The sequence below is a fragment of the Syngnathus acus genome, chromosome 2 (assembly GCF_901709675.1).
Source record: "Syngnathus acus chromosome 2, fSynAcu1.2, whole genome shotgun sequence".
Classification (NCBI taxonomy): Eukaryota; Metazoa; Chordata; class Actinopteri; order Syngnathiformes; family Syngnathidae; genus Syngnathus; species Syngnathus acus.
The window spans coordinates 23,025,473-23,041,180 of NC_051088.1; the positions used below are offsets into that span (position 1 = coordinate 23,025,473).

Genomic DNA, 15,708 nt, shown 5'->3' on the forward strand with positions numbered 1-15,708 from the left:
TCGGTTGTGCTCTGTGCCGCTACATGTGTTGTTGCCGCGCATGAGCAGCAGCCCCCCCGACCCCCAACCAAATCTACCAGCCGGGGTTCATGGTCAGCGCCGTTCCAAGCTCCATAAAACAGCCTGCTGTTTCATCCCTTTGCCCAGCTTAACGGTCCCTAGGGCTGCAAATTTACTAGTGACCTTTGCATCGTCGTTACAGCAGAACAGGCTTTTTGCTCGGGAAATTCCATCACTTTAGGTGTAACTGAGCAGCTCTCTGTATGCATGCCTGCGTGCTCACTGTAAAGGGCACTAAGAGAAAGGGGAGGGGCTGGGGCTGTTGAGGGACTCGTGGGTCAACGATTGTTGCCATTTACTTTTGGATCCACAAAGCAAAAATAAGTCTAACGGGACATAAATATTCTAATACACAACCCCGATTTTACTTTGAGCGAGCTAGGGCTGTAATTGGTGAAACGTTGATTGGTTCAAATGACTTAAACTGAAAACGGAAGGTGTTTAGATCCTCAGCCAGTGCGCAAAAAAGCAGTTACTGGATCAGATGAACGCCGTTGCTGAAGTGCAAACCCACCCACCTTAAATTAGGCCGGAAAACAATGCAGGTAAAAAAAAAAAGAATGCTTTTTGTCCAACAGTGACACCTGCTGGTGATATAGGCTGGTACAAGACATTTCCTCCGTAAAAAAAAAAAGTGTACTCAACATTTTTTTTGCCTTTGACTGTTGCATCCAATTAATGTGTTATTGTTTTTAGTTTCCTGCCCTCTTACAAGCCCACCAGCTGAATACATACATTGCTGTGTCAAAAAAAAAAAAAGCCCATTTGGGATTAAAAATGGAACCCACACAAGACTTAACCGAAGCTCCTTGGTTGCTTTTTCTTTTTTGCAAAAAACAAAAAAAAACAAAATTGTGTCAAAATGCCCCAATTTTCTGGGCCAGTTCAATTTTTAACCCAGCAGTTGTAAGGGTGTCCATCTTGGGAATGTTTGCGATTAGAAAAACAAACAAAACCAACAGCAGATTCACCATCGAAACAATTTATTGAAGTATGTTGCCATACTCTGTTTAACATCACAAAAGGAACGGCTCACGTTTTTGTTTAAAAAGTCTGCAATGTTTAAGAAAAAGAAAAGTGTAAAAAGACTGTCACGCCAGAACTACTGAAGGCTTTGTTGCTAAGTAAAATAAAGCTCATTAAAAACATATTTGGCCCTAAAAACTAGTTTGGAACACACGACACCCACTTTTTAAAACATGTCACCCATCTTGGAAAGTATCTGTGAAGACAAAATGACAGGAAGCACTGAAGAATAGTTGCCAATCAAATGAAGGCAGGATACGCCTGATCAGGCAACATTCTAAAGCTTCGAGTCACGATGATCAAAACCATGACTCACCCATTAAAGGTGACGTGATTTCAGGACTAATATTTGGAAATGAAACGCACCGACTTATCGTCGGCAATGGCGAGCGTCGCCGTGTTCATCCACAAGGTGGCAGCGAGCGCAAACGCGCCCGCCGGTGACTGATGCAGCAGTTTCTCATTCGCGACGGGACACCCGATGACAAAAAGATTGGTCTAAAGAGGGTTGGCGGTCTGTGTCCACTGTATGAGCGTCTTTGTCGGACAATGTACAGCGTGTGGGGATGCAGTTGGGGGGGGTTAAAAATGTCTGACTCGAGCTTGTCCGTGTGGCGGAGAAGTTTTCCTTTCCCGTGGAGGCGAACAAACTCACACGCTGACTGCATCCTTCTCCTTCTTGTCGCCGTCCTCGTGCCAGGTGAGGCGTTCCTCGTAGAAGGAGATGACGATCTGCGGGCACTTGAGATTGGCGTCTTTTGCGAGCACAAGGTCCGCTTCATCGGAATCTTTCCTGTCGGAGGCAAAAACGGTTGAGCCCGGTTAAAAAGAATCACCGTCAACTTCTCGCGCATTTGAGAGGCAAAGACGGGAATGGCCTTCATGCGATCGATCCGGGGTCTACCCGTCGTCTCAAGCTCAAAAGGAGAATTTGTCGGCGTGTTATGATTTTGGGCGCAATTGAAACGCTTGTTTTTTTTTTTTCCTCCTCTACAAGGACTTGGACAAAAGGTTGTCCAGATTGTAAAAACGCTTGGGAAAGATACCTTGTTTCAAATATTAACACCTCCCCCTCGCAAGCTTTCCCAAAGACTGTTAGCCAAAGTTGTTCAAGGCTGCAATAATTGAAGTAACAGGCCACCGACAAAGTTTCCCAACTTTGCGCACAGAAGCAAAAGGAAACTACGAGTGCTTGTTATAGTCGGATTAATAAAAGGTGAACTGAGATGAGCTCGCAAGTGTAACGCGTACCATTTCATCAAGAACATCAAATCACCACACGAGTCAGTTGCTCCAATGATTTTCTCTGGTTCAAGGCCCTTCTCAAAGCCTCGGGCCACTAGAATTTCATCCTGAAACACAAAGCAACATCAATCCTTAACATGGGATTTTTTTTTTGATAGGAATTAATATTTGCCCATCATAGCTCAATCTACAGTGGCAGTGTCAGCAAAGTGACACTGGCATCATTACCTCTTTCTTTTTTTTAGGTTTGCTTCCACCCTCGTCGTCTTCGTCGTCGTCCGAGCTCCTCTTCTTGGAGCTACCGGAGTCTTTGGCGCGTCCTGGAGAGGGGGCTGTGCCGGGCTTGCTGGCTGCACTACTTGGAGTAGAGCTCCCACTTTTTTTGTAAGTCTTCATAAACTCGGAAATGAGCTCGGGGCAGTCCAGGTTCTTCTCTGGTTCCCATGTGTTGTGCTTGCTGAGAACAAATCACAACTTCTAACACCAACTGAACAATAGCCGTGCGTGTTCTCCTATTTTTTCACATGTTATGGACCAGACCAGTTAGAGAATCTTAATTTCATTTCCTGTACCGCTTATTTGACATATCTTAAGCGGCTCGGAAAATGGATGGGATAGATTTTTTCTCTCCCTTATTCATCAACAAATAATCAAAACATTAATCAATGGTCGACATCATTATTAATTGCAGCTGTAAATATGATCTTTTCTCATACATCACCCCTTTAAATCAGTCCTTCTCTTCGGGCGCACACAAGAAATAATAATCAAATAAAAAAGAACTTACTCTGAATATCCTTTCCACTTGAGAAAGAACTCGACCCTGCCTTTCGTCACCCGCCGATCCAGCACCTTCTCCACAACATACTCTTCTTCATCCGACGAAGAGGAGTCGTCTTCGCGAGACTTTTTGCCCATTGTAAAGTTGGTTGGCGAAGAGCTTTCAATGACGTTCACTTGAAGGCACACTTCCTGAAAATGAACATTTAATCTAAAACACGAGTGGTTTACAACCGATAAAAGGGCTCCGTGTTGTTCTGGGCACCACGAAGAATAACACGGTGAGGAAATTCACTGGTTATAGCAGCAAATAATATACATTCTGACGAGTACACAAGTGGTATCAAAATTAACCAGGTGATGAGGGAACAAAAACATGAGATACCACCAAGTTGAAAAAATGGCTAACTCTGCTCTAGGTTAGCATTGCGACAACAACATTTACGGGTATTTGTTTGATCGGGGATTACTACAAACTAAACATTGGCTAGAAAAACATTAGAGCAGAAGTATTAATGCCCTCCATTTCAGTCAACAAGACGTAAAATAACGATACCATGCTAACGCTAGCTAGTTGGCGTGCTAATCAATGAACAGAGCAATAGCAAACGTGCTAACGAAGATAGCCTGCGAACGCTTAGCTAACAGACGACGCGCCACCACGCTTACGCGTTTGCTTACCTTGTTCACGCAACAAGCATCGGTCGTGACCGATTACAAAGTGTGGAGCTGCTTGTTTGTGAAGGGCGACTGAGGCTAACTTAGCATTTAGCCGAGACCACATAAAGGTACTGTACGCTTGCTTGTCCCGGTGCGTAAAAAGCGCGCCTTAAAGCTCACAATGAACGAATGTCTCCGCCCCTCAGCCAGCTTCTGACCTATATTGGCCGCCCGTCATCCGCTCATCCTTTCCTCGTCCCTAACTATTGCAAGCCCATTTCTTATTACCATCAGTCGAAGCTTAATGCATCATTATTAGGGGAGAAAAACGAAAGAATGAGAAAACGAGGGAACATATACATAAGACATTACAGTAATTATGGTAGCTTATGAACTCTAATAACAGCGATGCGCATGTCCCCACCAAAAAACAAATGTCGTTATGAATGACGTTCAATCGCAAATGACCGACATTTAAAACTTGTATAGATGTATATACTGGTTTGTGATTAAAATATGTATTGCAAATGCGATCGTTAATGCAGAAAATGCATTCGAGTATTTGGGTCGTACGGAAAATGCGGGCACGCCTACCTCGATAGCGATTGGAGCTCATGGCTGATTGACAGGATTGTGTCCAATAAATACACTTGTTTGAGTGACGCCACACCTCAGCGGGAACCCCTGACCAATCGCTGAGTCAAAGAGGTGGATCTGTAACTATTTATTCTACTGTTGAGAGGCAGTCTTGGCGTGCCTGCCTGACGCGGTTCACCTTTTTCAGTGAAATTGAAGCGCGTCGGCTGAAGTTACTCTGCGTGCAAAATGTCGAAAGATGTGAGTACCTCGTCGTTATTAAATAAGGACAGAAAGAGAAAGTGCACCAGTTGGCAATCCGTATTTTGTGCGCGTTACCTCAATTTGAATGCGCGACACGAACTGCAATGCCGCCATTTTATAGGAGCCCGGGCCTCGTGCTCTATTGTTCTTAGGATTTCCCATCGTCGAAATTCGCTGCTTTTTAAAATTCGTTATAGTTAGTCGCAACAAAATTATTACACCGTTGCAACACCGGGTGATCTTTCGGAAGTAATTGTAAGTCATCAATACATGAGCCTACCGCCACCATATTGTGGCGTAATGGCGGCGTTTTCGCCCTCCCCCACCCAGCGCTCGACTGCAACGCGGAACCTTGGCTGTCTCTTCCGACACGCTCAAATGAAACTGCGCAGACGCCCCGTGTTACTCTCGGGATGCATCTCGGAGAACGCCGCGGTCATGCGTTCTCTTACTGTTTAGATCCCACGTGAGCCAGAGCAGCTTCGCAAGCTGTTCATCGGCGGATTGAGCTTCGAAACCACAGACGAAAGTTTGCGGGCCCATTTCGAACAATGGGGTAGTCTTACTGATTGTGTGGTAAGTGAATTAGGTTGAATTCAACTGTTTTCTCAGGAGCGTACTTAAATGATCTCTTGTGTCGGCCGCTTAGGTCATGAGGGATTCCAACAACAGGCGATCCAGGGGGTTTGGCTTTGTCACCTACTCATCAGTACAGGAGGTGGATGCTGCTATGTCAGCTCGTCCCCATAAGGTGGACGGAAGAGTGGTTGAACCTAAGCGTGCCGTCTCCAGAGAGGTAGGACAACAATGTCGATTGTTTTCGGGATGGTGGATAGATAGATGTGTTGATTGATTTCTCCTGTTGCAGGACTCCAACCGACCGGGCGCTCATGTCACAGTCAAGAAAATATTTGTTGGGGGTATTAAGGAAGACACCGAGGAACAACACTTGCGTGACTATTTCGAGCAATTTGGCAAGATTGAGGTGGTTGAAATTATGAACGATCGGAATACCGGAAGGAAGAGGGGCTTTGGTTTTGTGACTTTTGATGACCACGATGCAGTGGACAGGATCGTCAGTAAGTGCACTTTTGACCGTGACTCGGAATGAACGGCTGTATGCGACATGTTTGTAGACTCCACGTTTCTGTGCCTGCAGTTCAGAAATATCACACCATTAACTCCCACAACTGCGAAGTGAGAAAGGCCCTCCCGCGACAGGATATGCAGTCCTCGGGAATGAGAGGAGGAGGTACTCGCCGCTTGCACGCATCGCGGCATGCATCATCTGCACAATATTTGTCTTGTTAATCTTTTTCAAAATGTCAAACAGGATTTTCAGGCGGACGCAGCGGCGGTGGAGGCGGTGGCGGGCGGCCCTATGACTACGACAGAGGTTACAACCAGGGTAAGTGCAGGGTACGCCGCTGCGAGTGTTTGTCGCTAACCTGTCTGTCGCTAACCTGTCTCCTTCCAGGAAGCAGGGGTAGATATAGTGACAACTACAACGGCAATGATGGAGGTAAGAGTGCAGTTTTTGGGTTGAGACCAACTTGGCGCACAGCTTTTAACTGCCGTACTGAAAAGACATCTTGTTTTTAGGCTATGGAGGTGGATATAACAATGGAGGGAACCGCAGCTATAGCCAAGGATACAACCAGGGAGGAGGAGGAGGCGGCGGCGGTGGAGGCTACGGCGGAAATAACTACGACAGCAACGGTTACGGTAAATAAGTTTTCTTTGGCGGCGGAACAGTGTGACATTTGGCCTGCAAAATGATCCCGTGCCGCCATATCCTGCAGGATGCGGAGGGGGTGGCAGCTACAACATGGGTCACTATGATTCTCAGTCCTCCAACTTTGGCCCCATGAAGAACAACTTTGGCGGCGGCGGCGGTGGAGGCGGCAGCAGGAGCTATGGTGAGTGGATGTTTCAATACCATCGTGGCGTTATTGTATGTAGACTGAGTGCGTATTGATTGTGTTGAAGGTGGCTATGGGGGAAACTCAAACAGTGGCTATGGACGTCAAGGGCGATTTTGAAGTGACTAAAGGGGTGAGTATTGATGCCGTGGCCACCGGCTTTCCAGTCTTTTTAGTAACAGGGAGCCGTTGTTCGGTGCTCATAACCTTTAAAAAAATATTTTTAAAAAACTCAGGATCTCAGGTCCTATGAAGTCAGCGCGCAGTTAACAATGTTGTTCCGTATTGTTCAACAGGGCTGAGTACTTAGGAGAGGAAGTGACAGCAAGAGGAGAGCAAGGAGAGGAAGTGACAGGGCAGCTGCAGGTGTACCTCCTAAATCTGCTCAGCCAAACACGTGGCAGGTTACTTCCGCAGCGACAGATGTATACTAGGTTAAACAAAAAAAAATGGAGGGTGGTGTTCCATTAAGCGTTTTTGTGTTTTGATTTTGTTTTATCAAATTTTGTTTCTGGAAAGCAAGCATTCCAATGAGGGTTTTATGTAGATATGTTGTCCTTAATCTCTGGTTTTATTTGTAACTGCATCCAAGTTGAGCTGAAATAAACAAACTTTCAGTCTTTTTACAAACTCTTGTTAGCCTCCTTTAGTGGTTTTGGGAAGAGGGCCGGCCGGCCGGCTGACTTTTGCATACAGCTGGGGAGCACCGCGAGCAGAGCCCAATGACAGAGCATCCACGCGGTAGGCCTCGACCGGTTGAGGGCTGACAGGGGTTCGAAAAGGCTCGCTCGCGCTTGCTACGCAGGTCATCCGAGGGACGCTAGCTTACATGCGCTCTGTGAGGCTAGCCGTGGAAGCCAGCTGAGGGAGAGAAGTAGCAATCGTCGCCAGGAGCGTTGAAGCAGGGGAGGGTGAGGACAGAAGCCTGAGGCTAGCAAGGCAGCAGCTTCCAAAGGCTTAAATGCTACCTGTGTAGGTAAGACAAGACTTCTCAACGCACACCTTGCTTGATCATGTCCATGTGGTAGTCAGATGTGTGGCACAGTAATGATTAAAGTCTTTTCATGAAATTGCCCATCCCAATGAGACATAATATTTGCATGCCGCCAATCCGTTCCAGCGGCCGCTGGATTCCATTGACTTTGTCCTTCTAATTTCAGGCGACATACAAGTTCGGCCACGGCGGAACGACCTCGTACGTATCACCGGCAAATGGCTACATCAGGTACAACCGGCGATGCTCTGCCTTTTATTTGGATTGAAATTGCACGTTGAATTCAAGAAATGACACCAATTGTCGTGAACCTGGACCTCATCTGATGGAGTGGATTCTTGAACAAGCAAAACTTGATGCTCTGCGTTTCTCTTGCAGGATTCTGGAGAACGACTGCAGATTTTATTTATTTTTTATATTCATCTGAAGAGACCAATGTTTCATTTTTTTAAAAATAAATTTTATTTTCATAAAGAGGTGGTGTTTTAACTTGTGGAACACGGAATGCACAACAAAACACCCGACGTGAACGCACTTTTCCTTACGAGCGTCGCCCCGACATGAACGTTCTTTTCCCTACGAGTGTTTACCCGACCTGAACGCTCATTTCCTTTCGAATTGCGCTATTCTTTCTCGCGCAACGTCGTGTGAGGCACCAGATAGGTTTCTCCGTCCGCCATCTGTTGCAAGCAGTACTCGTCGACGGAATACGGTCGTCCGCTTTCATCCGTCAGCTGAGAAAACACCTCGGTGTAGAGTTGGCTGAGGTGACGCTTGATGTACGTCAAGCTGTGCTGGAATTCCAACCTCTGCTGCACCAGGCTGTCTCTGTGAGCCTGCAGCTGAGCCAGCTCTCTTTCCAGATGAATGATACTGTCCAGTTTGCGCTTGCGACAGTTTTGAGCTGCCACTTTGTTCTTGCCCCTGCGCCTAATGTCCTTGATCAGCGCCAGTTGGGCATCGTTCAGGGTGTGCTGCGTCAGCAACTCGTTGAAGTCATCCACTGGCAGGTTGACGATCTTCTCCAACGGGAAGGGGATCTTTAATGCCGCCGCTCGCCTCTCATCCTTGCTGGCTGCTGTCTGGACGGCCCCTTGAGCTTTTGAATGCACGGCGTGTTGCCAGCTCCCTCTGCTGGCTGACTCGGGGCGGTAAAGGTCACCCAAAGTCAGATTTTTGGCTGGCTCGGGATTCGGCATGTTGAACAGCGAATGGCTTGAATGCGGTTGGGCTGCGAAATAAGATTCTTGCGCACCCGGGTAAGCGTCAAAGCGACTCTGGTAATCTGTCTGGTAGTTGGGTGCTCTTCCGCCGCCCGTTTCCCCGTCACATGCGACGGACATGTCCAAACCCCTGTAGGCCGCCATTAAACCAGCGGCGGAAGTTTCCGGTGAGGCCAAAGGTGGGCTGGAGCCCAGCGAGAGTCCAGAGTCTGACTCCAAATCATCTGCCGAAGGAGCAAACGAACCATGGCCGCGTGTTGTCCACATGGCGCGACGGGGCACACCGCCGTTGGGCCTTCTGTCATCTCGACCGGCTTCCGCTGAGCCCATCTGTCCCGCGAGAGCCATCGTCTGATCAAGTTGCGGTCCCGGGTGCTCATAGAGTTGCTCTGCGCGGTGACCTTCGGAGTAACCTCCGTCGTACGCGTCGGCCGGGCCCACCTCAAATGCGGCGGAATGGCGGGGAGCGGGCCCGTATGCGCCCATCGGAGGCGCTGGCTCGATACTTTGGTACTGGCTTGTTTGGTAGGAGCTGTCGGCAGATGTCTCCAAGCCCTGCAACAACAACAAGCAGTCAGGCCGGGAGTCCGAACGACGGTCTGGTGGCCACTTTTTGTTTTGCAGTCTGCCGCATATACTAAAAACTGAAAAAAAAAGGGCCTATGCAAATGCTGCTGCTGCGGTCACCTGCAACTCTGTTATGGCCATCAACTCCTGCCAGGCGGCGTCCATGTCTGTCTGCGAATGTTGCGCTCCATGAGCTCTACCGCCGAGGAAATGAGCAGGCGCTCCGCCGCACGCTCTGCTCGAAGGGAAGGCCAGTAGCTTGAAAGAGAGCAAAAAATATTTGAGTGTCGACGCGAGGGAAAACTGTAAATCCAAAGTCTTTGACAAGCCCTACCTCGCAGGTCCTCCTTGGCGGGGGCACGTAGTTTGCTGTTGAACACATTTAGGCCACGCTCTTGTTGCAGAAGTTCAACCTTGTAAGGATTCACTTATCATTACGTATCCAATTATCACCAACTCTTTACTATCAGGACAGAGATAAGCTAAAAAGACACATGCGCACGAGATTACTGCAATGTCAGCGGTGGCGTGTCTTGTCCGCTTCTTTCTCCTCCTTGAGGTCAAGCATGCTCATTTCTAGCAGTTTAATTTCTGTGAAGGCTTTCTGGAACACACGAATGTTCCCAAACAGTTGACTCCGCCCATCAGTTGTGCCAACCAGTGATAAGACAATCTGTAGGGAAACAGCATATTCGGCGACAGTGGCCGAGGTCTGCTGGAAGACTTTTTTGGAACAGTCTTGTAGCCACCAATGCTAAATGTCGGTCGGCACATTCTTGCTACTTGTCGTTTTGCAAACTCTGTCGCTTCGTCCAAATGTTTCAAAATGGACGAGCAACCAACGACTGCGTCGAAACGACCTGCTCACTTGCTAATATTAGATTCGAATTGAGCCGTTGTCATTATTGATTGCGATTGCTATCACATCACACACAAGTTTGTTGATGTTTTAGCTTGAATATAAACTCTTCACATTATGAAATTGGGAAAGCTTTGTAGAATTGCGACCGGTGGATAAAATATTGAGCAAAAATGTTTTTAAGAGACGCAATGGCCTGTTAGGAGATAAGGCGACACATTGCGAAATAGCTTCCAAAAACCCCTGCAAGTTATAATAATAAAATGATAATACATTTTATTTATAAGGCGCCTTTCAAGGCACTCAAGGTCGTCGAAATGTTGAAATACTTGTATGTTGAAATAGGTCCCAACAAAAAACAAAAAACTTCAGCGTCATGGCAATGATGCACCTAAAAACATCCATCAATAAATTTAAACATGAAATGATGATGTAAAAAGTCTTACTCATCATCCCCCATCAAGCCACATTTAGTTTGTTGAATTAAAAAACGACGAGATGGAAGCGACATACCTGAGCAACATTGCGTACGTGGGTCAGCTGATGGGCATCATCCTGCCCTGGACAACAAAAATCCTCCGGGCTCCTCCAGGCACACTGTGCGTGTGTGTGTCTGCATGCGCTCAGCGACACACAGCAGCAAAAATGGGATGGCTCAAAGGCGACGTTCCTCTAAAGTGCTTCTTAATAGCACGCTTACACCCCAACCTCCAAATTTCCCCTTTGCCCACATGACAAACCACAAAGCCACAAGCTGCCGCCATGGACCATGCCTGCCAAAATATGCGTGCGCCACAGAAGACAAAAAAAACAAGCCGAGCTGTGTCCTTCAAAATGCTCCTGAAGCAAAAGGTATGACGAGGGAACACCTGGAGTCAGAAGAAGACTTCTTTGGGCTGGGCAGGGCAGGGGTGGGATTGAGACCTACAAATGGAATGTACAGGTAAGAAAGAACGCATTGTTCCTCGACCTGGCGTCCAGGGAGAGCGAGGGGAAGGAAGGAAGAGAGGGAGAGAATGCCGTTCCCATCCTTTGGCAAAAAAGAAACGACTTGAGAGAACCACTCCGAGCGTGGATAGAACCCGCTGCTTCAAAAGTGTGCACACGAAGTAGTGATGGATGATGTCTCAATGTCAACCATTTTGTTGACAGATGCTTCCGCTTTTTAGTAAATGACATCATACTTTGAGAATAACATAAAGAATCCGGCTTGTTTGTGCGCAATTGCGGGAAAAGGTGAACGTCTACCCGGAATCAAGCCAGCCAGGGATTTCCCGAGCGCTTCCGGCAAGGCCTTCCCGGCGAGGCCCGGCCCGCGCTCGCAGCTCGCCCCTGACTCAAGCTGCGACACCGCAAGCGTGTTATTAGCGCCACCGCAGCAGTGGCCGGCGCCTTTGGCATCTGGACGCAGTAGACGCCCACGCTCCTCCCGTCCCGTTTATTTGTTTGCCTCCATGAAGTTTTCCCGGCAGCTTTTTTTCTTTTCCTTTCAAATGCTGGTCTGGTGGTTGATTGGAAATAAGTCACCTAGACATTTCGTGTAAGAGAAAGAGAGAGAGAAAAACAAAAGAGGAACTAAGTGGGCTTACCTTGAAAGAAATCTTGATCTGTTTTATTTCTGAGAATAACTATCACACGTGGTTTTCACACATCGCAAGTCCAGTGGCAGAAAATGAGGAAGCGTCAAAACACGGTTGGCCGAATGTTACCGTTTAGCCGCCATTCATTTCAATGTGTTTCCATCAAGATAATGTTTGGCAAAAACCTTCCGATTGCATCACTCTTATCTATCTTTGCTTCTTTGGGGGAATTTTGCAAAGTGGCTTTGGTGACATGGCTCCACGTAAAGATCCACGAGACCTTGGTATCGATCCGTCTGCAACGCCTTCTCCGATCAGTTCAGTCAGGAAAATAATTGAATTTGTTTCATTCCTTTGGATTTCAAAGACTTATTGTTGGCAAGCTCGTTAGAGATGCGATTGGCGACCTCCTCGACTTGACCGGCTGCAAAAAAAGACACCCAAGGTTGCGATTGAAGCGTCGGTGGTGGAAGACAGGTGGGCCAGCAAGTGCACTGCACGCTCCTCGCTTGAAGATGGAAGACAGGGGAAGCGGAACTTCTGCTCAATGCTGATAAAAGGACCACTTGAGCGGAAGGAAGGCAACTCCCAAACTGTTGTGGTTCTGCTGGCAGACGACGACCAGAACGAGGCAAACTTTGATCGTCTTCCGAAACAAGCAATCTTGAATAAACACTATACCGCGTCACTCGTTTAAAGATCACACATAATCATGGTCAAGATGATTTCTTTTCAATTTGTGAGAAATGACATCGTGTCAGCTTTTCCCGTTTGATGATTTTGCGGACGGCACTGACATGCTCGTTGTATTTCCACATGCGTATTTTGATCGACACAGCATCCTTACACCATTCAGGCGCAACATCAAATTTTAATGCGGAAAGCTAAATTTGAAAACCGGACTTTAACTATACAAACATTGCCAACGACCACGGTTACCCGCAACGTCGCTTTCAATTCAAATAGTTATGTGTTCTCGACAACAACACAATACCGTTGCTTTCACCGCCACGTACAGCTATGTTATTTTGTTCTTTTTCAAAACTCTGAGCTGAAAATATCGAAGCGTCAGGCCAAATTGTGATGTCATTTATAGACTGAGATAGAGGGAAAACCCCATTGGCCTGCTGTTCCCAATGCTTCCCAGAAGTGGGAGGTAGGATAATTGGAGTTGGTTGAATGTAGGAGGGTATTGGGGGGAAAAAAAGAAAAAAAAGATGAGTACAAGCAGACCACATGAAAACTTTCCACGCAAAAAATGTCCCCGGCCTAGTCGGGAATTGAAAACATGACAGCGATATATACCTCGGTGTGGGAATAAAAATGGGACTATTGTTGCAAATGTACACAATTGTGGCAATTCTGCTGACACAAAGGTCATGTGGGGTCGCGCTGTTGTTGACTTTCACCATTTCATCTGATTGTCTCCCCTTCACCCCTTTCACTTATAAATGCAACAGCTCCCGTTTTCCCACCTTTTGCTCAACAAGCTCGATACCGACCGTATAATAAATAAATTAGTAGCTCATTTTCCAGCCAGGCTGATGTCTACCTTTATTTACACACCGGCATTATATTATTTACATTATAAAAACATTTAGAAAATATATTTTGTTGTAGTTTAGATTGCTTATCAACACTTTTATGTAATTTATCAAGTGTGTTCATATTTTTCGTATGTATTTATATTCTTATTTATATTTCAGAACAATTTCCAAGTTTTTTAATTAACTACATTTGTTACTCGCTACTATTTGGAAAAGGGTCGCTGAAAAGTTGCTCGATCTCGCGAGAAAAGTGCTGAGCGAGGTGGGTTTACCGCCAGCCAATAGGAAAGCGCCTCATTCCGCGTACCGTATCACGTGGTTTCTGACAAGTCCACTCCACCGGGTTTGCTAACAAAAAACAAGATGGATACTCCCATATTGGTAATATCGCTACTTTGAATAAAGCCTTTGTTTTCTAACCACGCCGTGTGATATTATGGGAAACATAGAGACGGCGTTGGTTCGTTCGCAGAATGGAACAACAACGCGTTGGCTAGCTAACTAGCCGGCCAGCTAGCTAGCTAGCTAGCTAGCCAGCCCCTGTGAGCTTACTTGTTAGCTTGGTTTTCGTGCGTTCTGGTGATGTGGAAGTGTCACGTTTTACCTTTCACATCAGCCAAATCAAAAAGCAACAATCGGCTATGGGTATCATTTACATTTCAGCGTCGTTCCGTGTAATTGGCGTTTTGTTGACGTTTGAAGCAGCAAAAGCGACGCCCGCCACCAGCTGGTGTTCAAATTCCAAATGTATTCGTTTGTAACGACGTGTCATTTGAACAGGAACCGTCTTTGTACACCGTGAAGGCAATTCTCATTTTGGACAATGATGGCGACCGACTTTATGCCAAGGTACAGGAGAGTTAATTGCATTTCTTTCATTAAACTTTGGCAATTCTTCCGCTCATGCGTTAATCGGACCCGATGACATGTTTTTGCAGTATTATGATGACACTTACCCCACAGTGAAGGAACAGAAAGCATTTGAGAAGAACATATTCAACAAAACACATCGGACAGACAGTAAGAGATGTTATCGTGTTTCCCAATTTCAAGACACATGTTGCATTATGTTGAATATGGATGTTGTCTATGTGCATCACAAGGTGAGATCGCATTACTGGAAGGCCTCACGGTTGTCTACAAGAGCAACATTGACCTCTTCTTTTATGTGATTGGAAGTTCGCATGAAAATGAGGTACGTGTTTGTATCCCATAACAACGACGGGTCGACCCATTTTTCTTTTGTTTGAAATGTATTTGTGCTGTAAGGAACAAAAGTGACACAAACAGCTTCCATTTGAAAAATAAATGCTTCTCGTTTGAACAGCTGATGCTGATGTCTGTTCTGAACTGCCTCTTCGACTCCCTTAGTCAGATGCTGAGGTATGCTGTTGACATCTTTCATTAACATGTCATTTTCTCCGACCGGTTCAGAAAAAACTTTGAATGTCTTCCGTACTCAAACCTACAGAAAAAATGTTGAGCGCAGAGCATTGTTGGACAATATGGAGGGGCTTTTCCTTGCCGTGGATGAAATTGTGGACGGAGGGTGAGTTAAGCGTCTCCATCAGTCTCCGTTGTGGCGTTGAGGTGATGAGCTTGCTCTTTGCTGCCCCCTGCAGGGTGATCCTGGAGAGTGACCCTCAGCAAGTTGTTCACCGTGTGGCCCTAAGAGTAAGTCGCCACTTCTGCTTCTCTTGGTGCTGTATTAAGACAAATGCTGTGAACCTGAAACATCTGCTCTCTTTTAGGGGGATGATGTGCCTTTGACTGAGCAGACCGTCACCCAGGTTGGTTCCCCGCCGCTTATAAAACACAACACAAAACAAGCGCAAAGCCCGGCCGTCAAAAAGGCATCTGCAAATGCCGAAGCCTAAATCAGCCGTCAGCAAACTTCCGCCACTTCTGACAGCGACAATAAGCACGAAATTTACGCTTATTGAAAGCATCGTTTTCTTTCCCAGGTCCTTCAGTCTGCCAAGGAACAGATCAAGTGGTCGCTTCTCCGGTAGTCGCAGCCGCGCAACGCGCCCGCTCGTCATGGCACTGATCCACATCCTCCTTTTGCTCCCCTGCAATCACCGCCGTCAGCTGCCGCAGCCCCAAAAGATATTTTCTGTACAGCTGTGGACACTAGCGGCTTCAAATCAGGTGTACATTCTCTTACTCCGGTTGAACTGCTCTCTTTGTATTTTTATTTTCTCATGATGAAAACCAGCGTATGGCTCCCTGATTCTTAATCAACCCATCAGAGCTGGTGACAACATTCCACGCATGGCCCTTGTAATCTTTTCATTTGTTGATGGAAACGTACTGTAATGTCATCACTGGTGGCCGAACCTTATTTCATTTTGCCTTCTTTTGTCATCAGACCACTTGAATAAAAGTCTGTTGACGCACTCCAA

General features: G+C 46.6%; 4 protein-coding genes across 7 annotated transcripts; 2 read left to right on the forward strand and 2 right to left on the reverse strand.

Annotated features, from left to right (window-relative positions):
• Window positions 1-1,026: 1,026 nt before the first annotated feature.
• Window positions 1,027-4,060, reverse strand: cbx5 (chromobox homolog 5 (HP1 alpha homolog, Drosophila)). The gene is made up of 5 exons (XM_037274030.1): window positions 3,793-4,060; window positions 3,119-3,303; window positions 2,560-2,788; window positions 2,338-2,438; window positions 1,027-1,879 (listed from the first exon to the last, which is right to left on the reverse strand). The coding sequence occupies exons 2-5, from the start codon at window positions 3,247-3,249 to the stop codon at window positions 1,738-1,740; spliced, it is 603 nt and encodes a 200-aa protein (XP_037129925.1). The 5' UTR covers window positions 3,250-3,303; window positions 3,793-4,060; the 3' UTR covers window positions 1,027-1,737.
• A 404-nt stretch (window positions 4,061-4,464) lies between these two features.
• Window positions 4,465-8,001, forward strand: LOC119135972 (heterogeneous nuclear ribonucleoprotein A1-like). Of its 2 annotated transcripts, XR_005100652.1 has the most exons (12): window positions 4,465-4,608; window positions 5,071-5,187; window positions 5,261-5,407; window positions 5,480-5,690; window positions 5,771-5,863; window positions 5,945-6,019; window positions 6,089-6,133; window positions 6,214-6,336; window positions 6,414-6,530; window positions 6,601-6,666; window positions 7,694-7,758; window positions 7,906-8,001. XR_005100652.1 is itself a non-coding variant. In XM_037274012.1 (11 exons), the coding sequence occupies exons 1-10, from the start codon at window positions 4,597-4,599 to the stop codon at window positions 6,651-6,653; spliced, it is 993 nt and encodes a 330-aa protein (XP_037129907.1). In that variant the 5' UTR covers window positions 4,465-4,596; the 3' UTR covers window positions 6,654-6,666; window positions 6,830-7,163. The 2 variants fall into 2 exon arrangements, 1 of the variants encoding a protein (XP_037129907.1); XM_037274012.1 differs by lacking the exons at window positions 7,694-7,758; window positions 7,906-8,001 and adding an exon at window positions 6,830-7,163.
• Window positions 7,966-12,226, reverse strand: nfe2 (nuclear factor, erythroid 2). Of its 3 annotated transcripts, none has more exons than XM_037273986.1 (5): window positions 11,766-12,226; window positions 10,690-11,100; window positions 9,652-9,730; window positions 9,438-9,575; window positions 7,966-9,305 (listed from the first exon to the last, which is right to left on the reverse strand). In XM_037273986.1, exons 3-5 carry the CDS (start codon window positions 9,697-9,699, stop codon window positions 8,151-8,153), a joined length of 1,341 nt encoding a protein of 446 aa, XP_037129881.1. In that variant the 5' UTR covers window positions 9,700-9,730; window positions 10,690-11,100; window positions 11,766-12,226; the 3' UTR covers window positions 7,966-8,150. The 3 variants fall into 3 exon arrangements, with proteins under 3 accessions (XP_037129881.1, XP_037129896.1, XP_037129888.1); XM_037274001.1 differs by lacking the exon at window positions 11,766-12,226 and having other exon boundaries at window positions 7,966-8,061; window positions 8,118-9,305; window positions 10,690-11,674; XM_037273993.1 differs by lacking the exon at window positions 11,766-12,226 and having other exon boundaries at window positions 9,652-9,799; window positions 10,690-11,674.
• A 1,347-nt stretch (window positions 12,227-13,573) lies between these two features.
• On the forward strand, window positions 13,574-15,708 carry copz1 (COPI coat complex subunit zeta 1). Its single transcript, XM_037244041.1, has 9 exons — window positions 13,574-13,684; window positions 14,084-14,152; window positions 14,242-14,323; window positions 14,407-14,498; window positions 14,631-14,686; window positions 14,775-14,852; window positions 14,926-14,977; window positions 15,055-15,093; window positions 15,268-15,708. Exons 1-9 carry the CDS (start codon window positions 13,667-13,669, stop codon window positions 15,313-15,315), a joined length of 534 nt encoding a protein of 177 aa, XP_037099936.1. The 5' UTR covers window positions 13,574-13,666; the 3' UTR covers window positions 15,316-15,708.

Coding starts and splice junctions, on each gene's coding strand:
- nfe2 (XM_037273986.1), bottom strand. CDS start 9,699: ATGTGTTCAACAGCAAACTACGTGCCCCCGCCAAGGAGGACCTGCGAG. Junction 9,576..9,651: donor CGCCAAGGAGGACCTGCGAG/GTAGGGCTTGTC, acceptor CTCTCTTTCAAG/CTACTGGCCTTCCCTTCGAG. Junction 9,306..9,437: donor TGGCCATAACAGAGTTGCAG/GTGACCGCAGCA, acceptor TTGTTGTTGCAG/GGCTTGGAGACATCTGCCGA.
- LOC119135972 (XM_037274012.1), top strand. Junction 5,691..5,770: donor TGCAGTGGACAGGATCGTCA/GTAAGTGCACTT, acceptor CTGTGCCTGCAG/TTCAGAAATATCACACCATT. Junction 5,864..5,944: donor CTCGGGAATGAGAGGAGGAG/GTACTCGCCGCT, acceptor AATGTCAAACAG/GATTTTCAGGCGGACGCAGC.
- copz1 (XM_037244041.1), top strand. Junction 14,499..14,630: donor GAAGTTCGCATGAAAATGAG/GTACGTGTTTGT, acceptor TCGTTTGAACAG/CTGATGCTGATGTCTGTTCT. Junction 14,978..15,054: donor TTCACCGTGTGGCCCTAAGA/GTAAGTCGCCAC, acceptor GCTCTCTTTTAG/GGGGATGATGTGCCTTTGAC.
- cbx5 (XM_037274030.1), bottom strand. CDS start 3,249: ATGGGCAAAAAGTCTCGCGAAGACGACTCCTCTTCGTCGGATGAAGAA. Junction 2,789..3,118: donor AAGTGGAAAGGATATTCAGA/GTAAGTTCTTTT, acceptor ATTTGTTCTCAG/CAAGCACAACACATGGGAAC. Junction 1,880..2,337: donor TTGATGTTCTTGATGAAATG/GTACGCGTTACA, acceptor TGCCTCCGACAG/GAAAGATTCCGATGAAGCGG.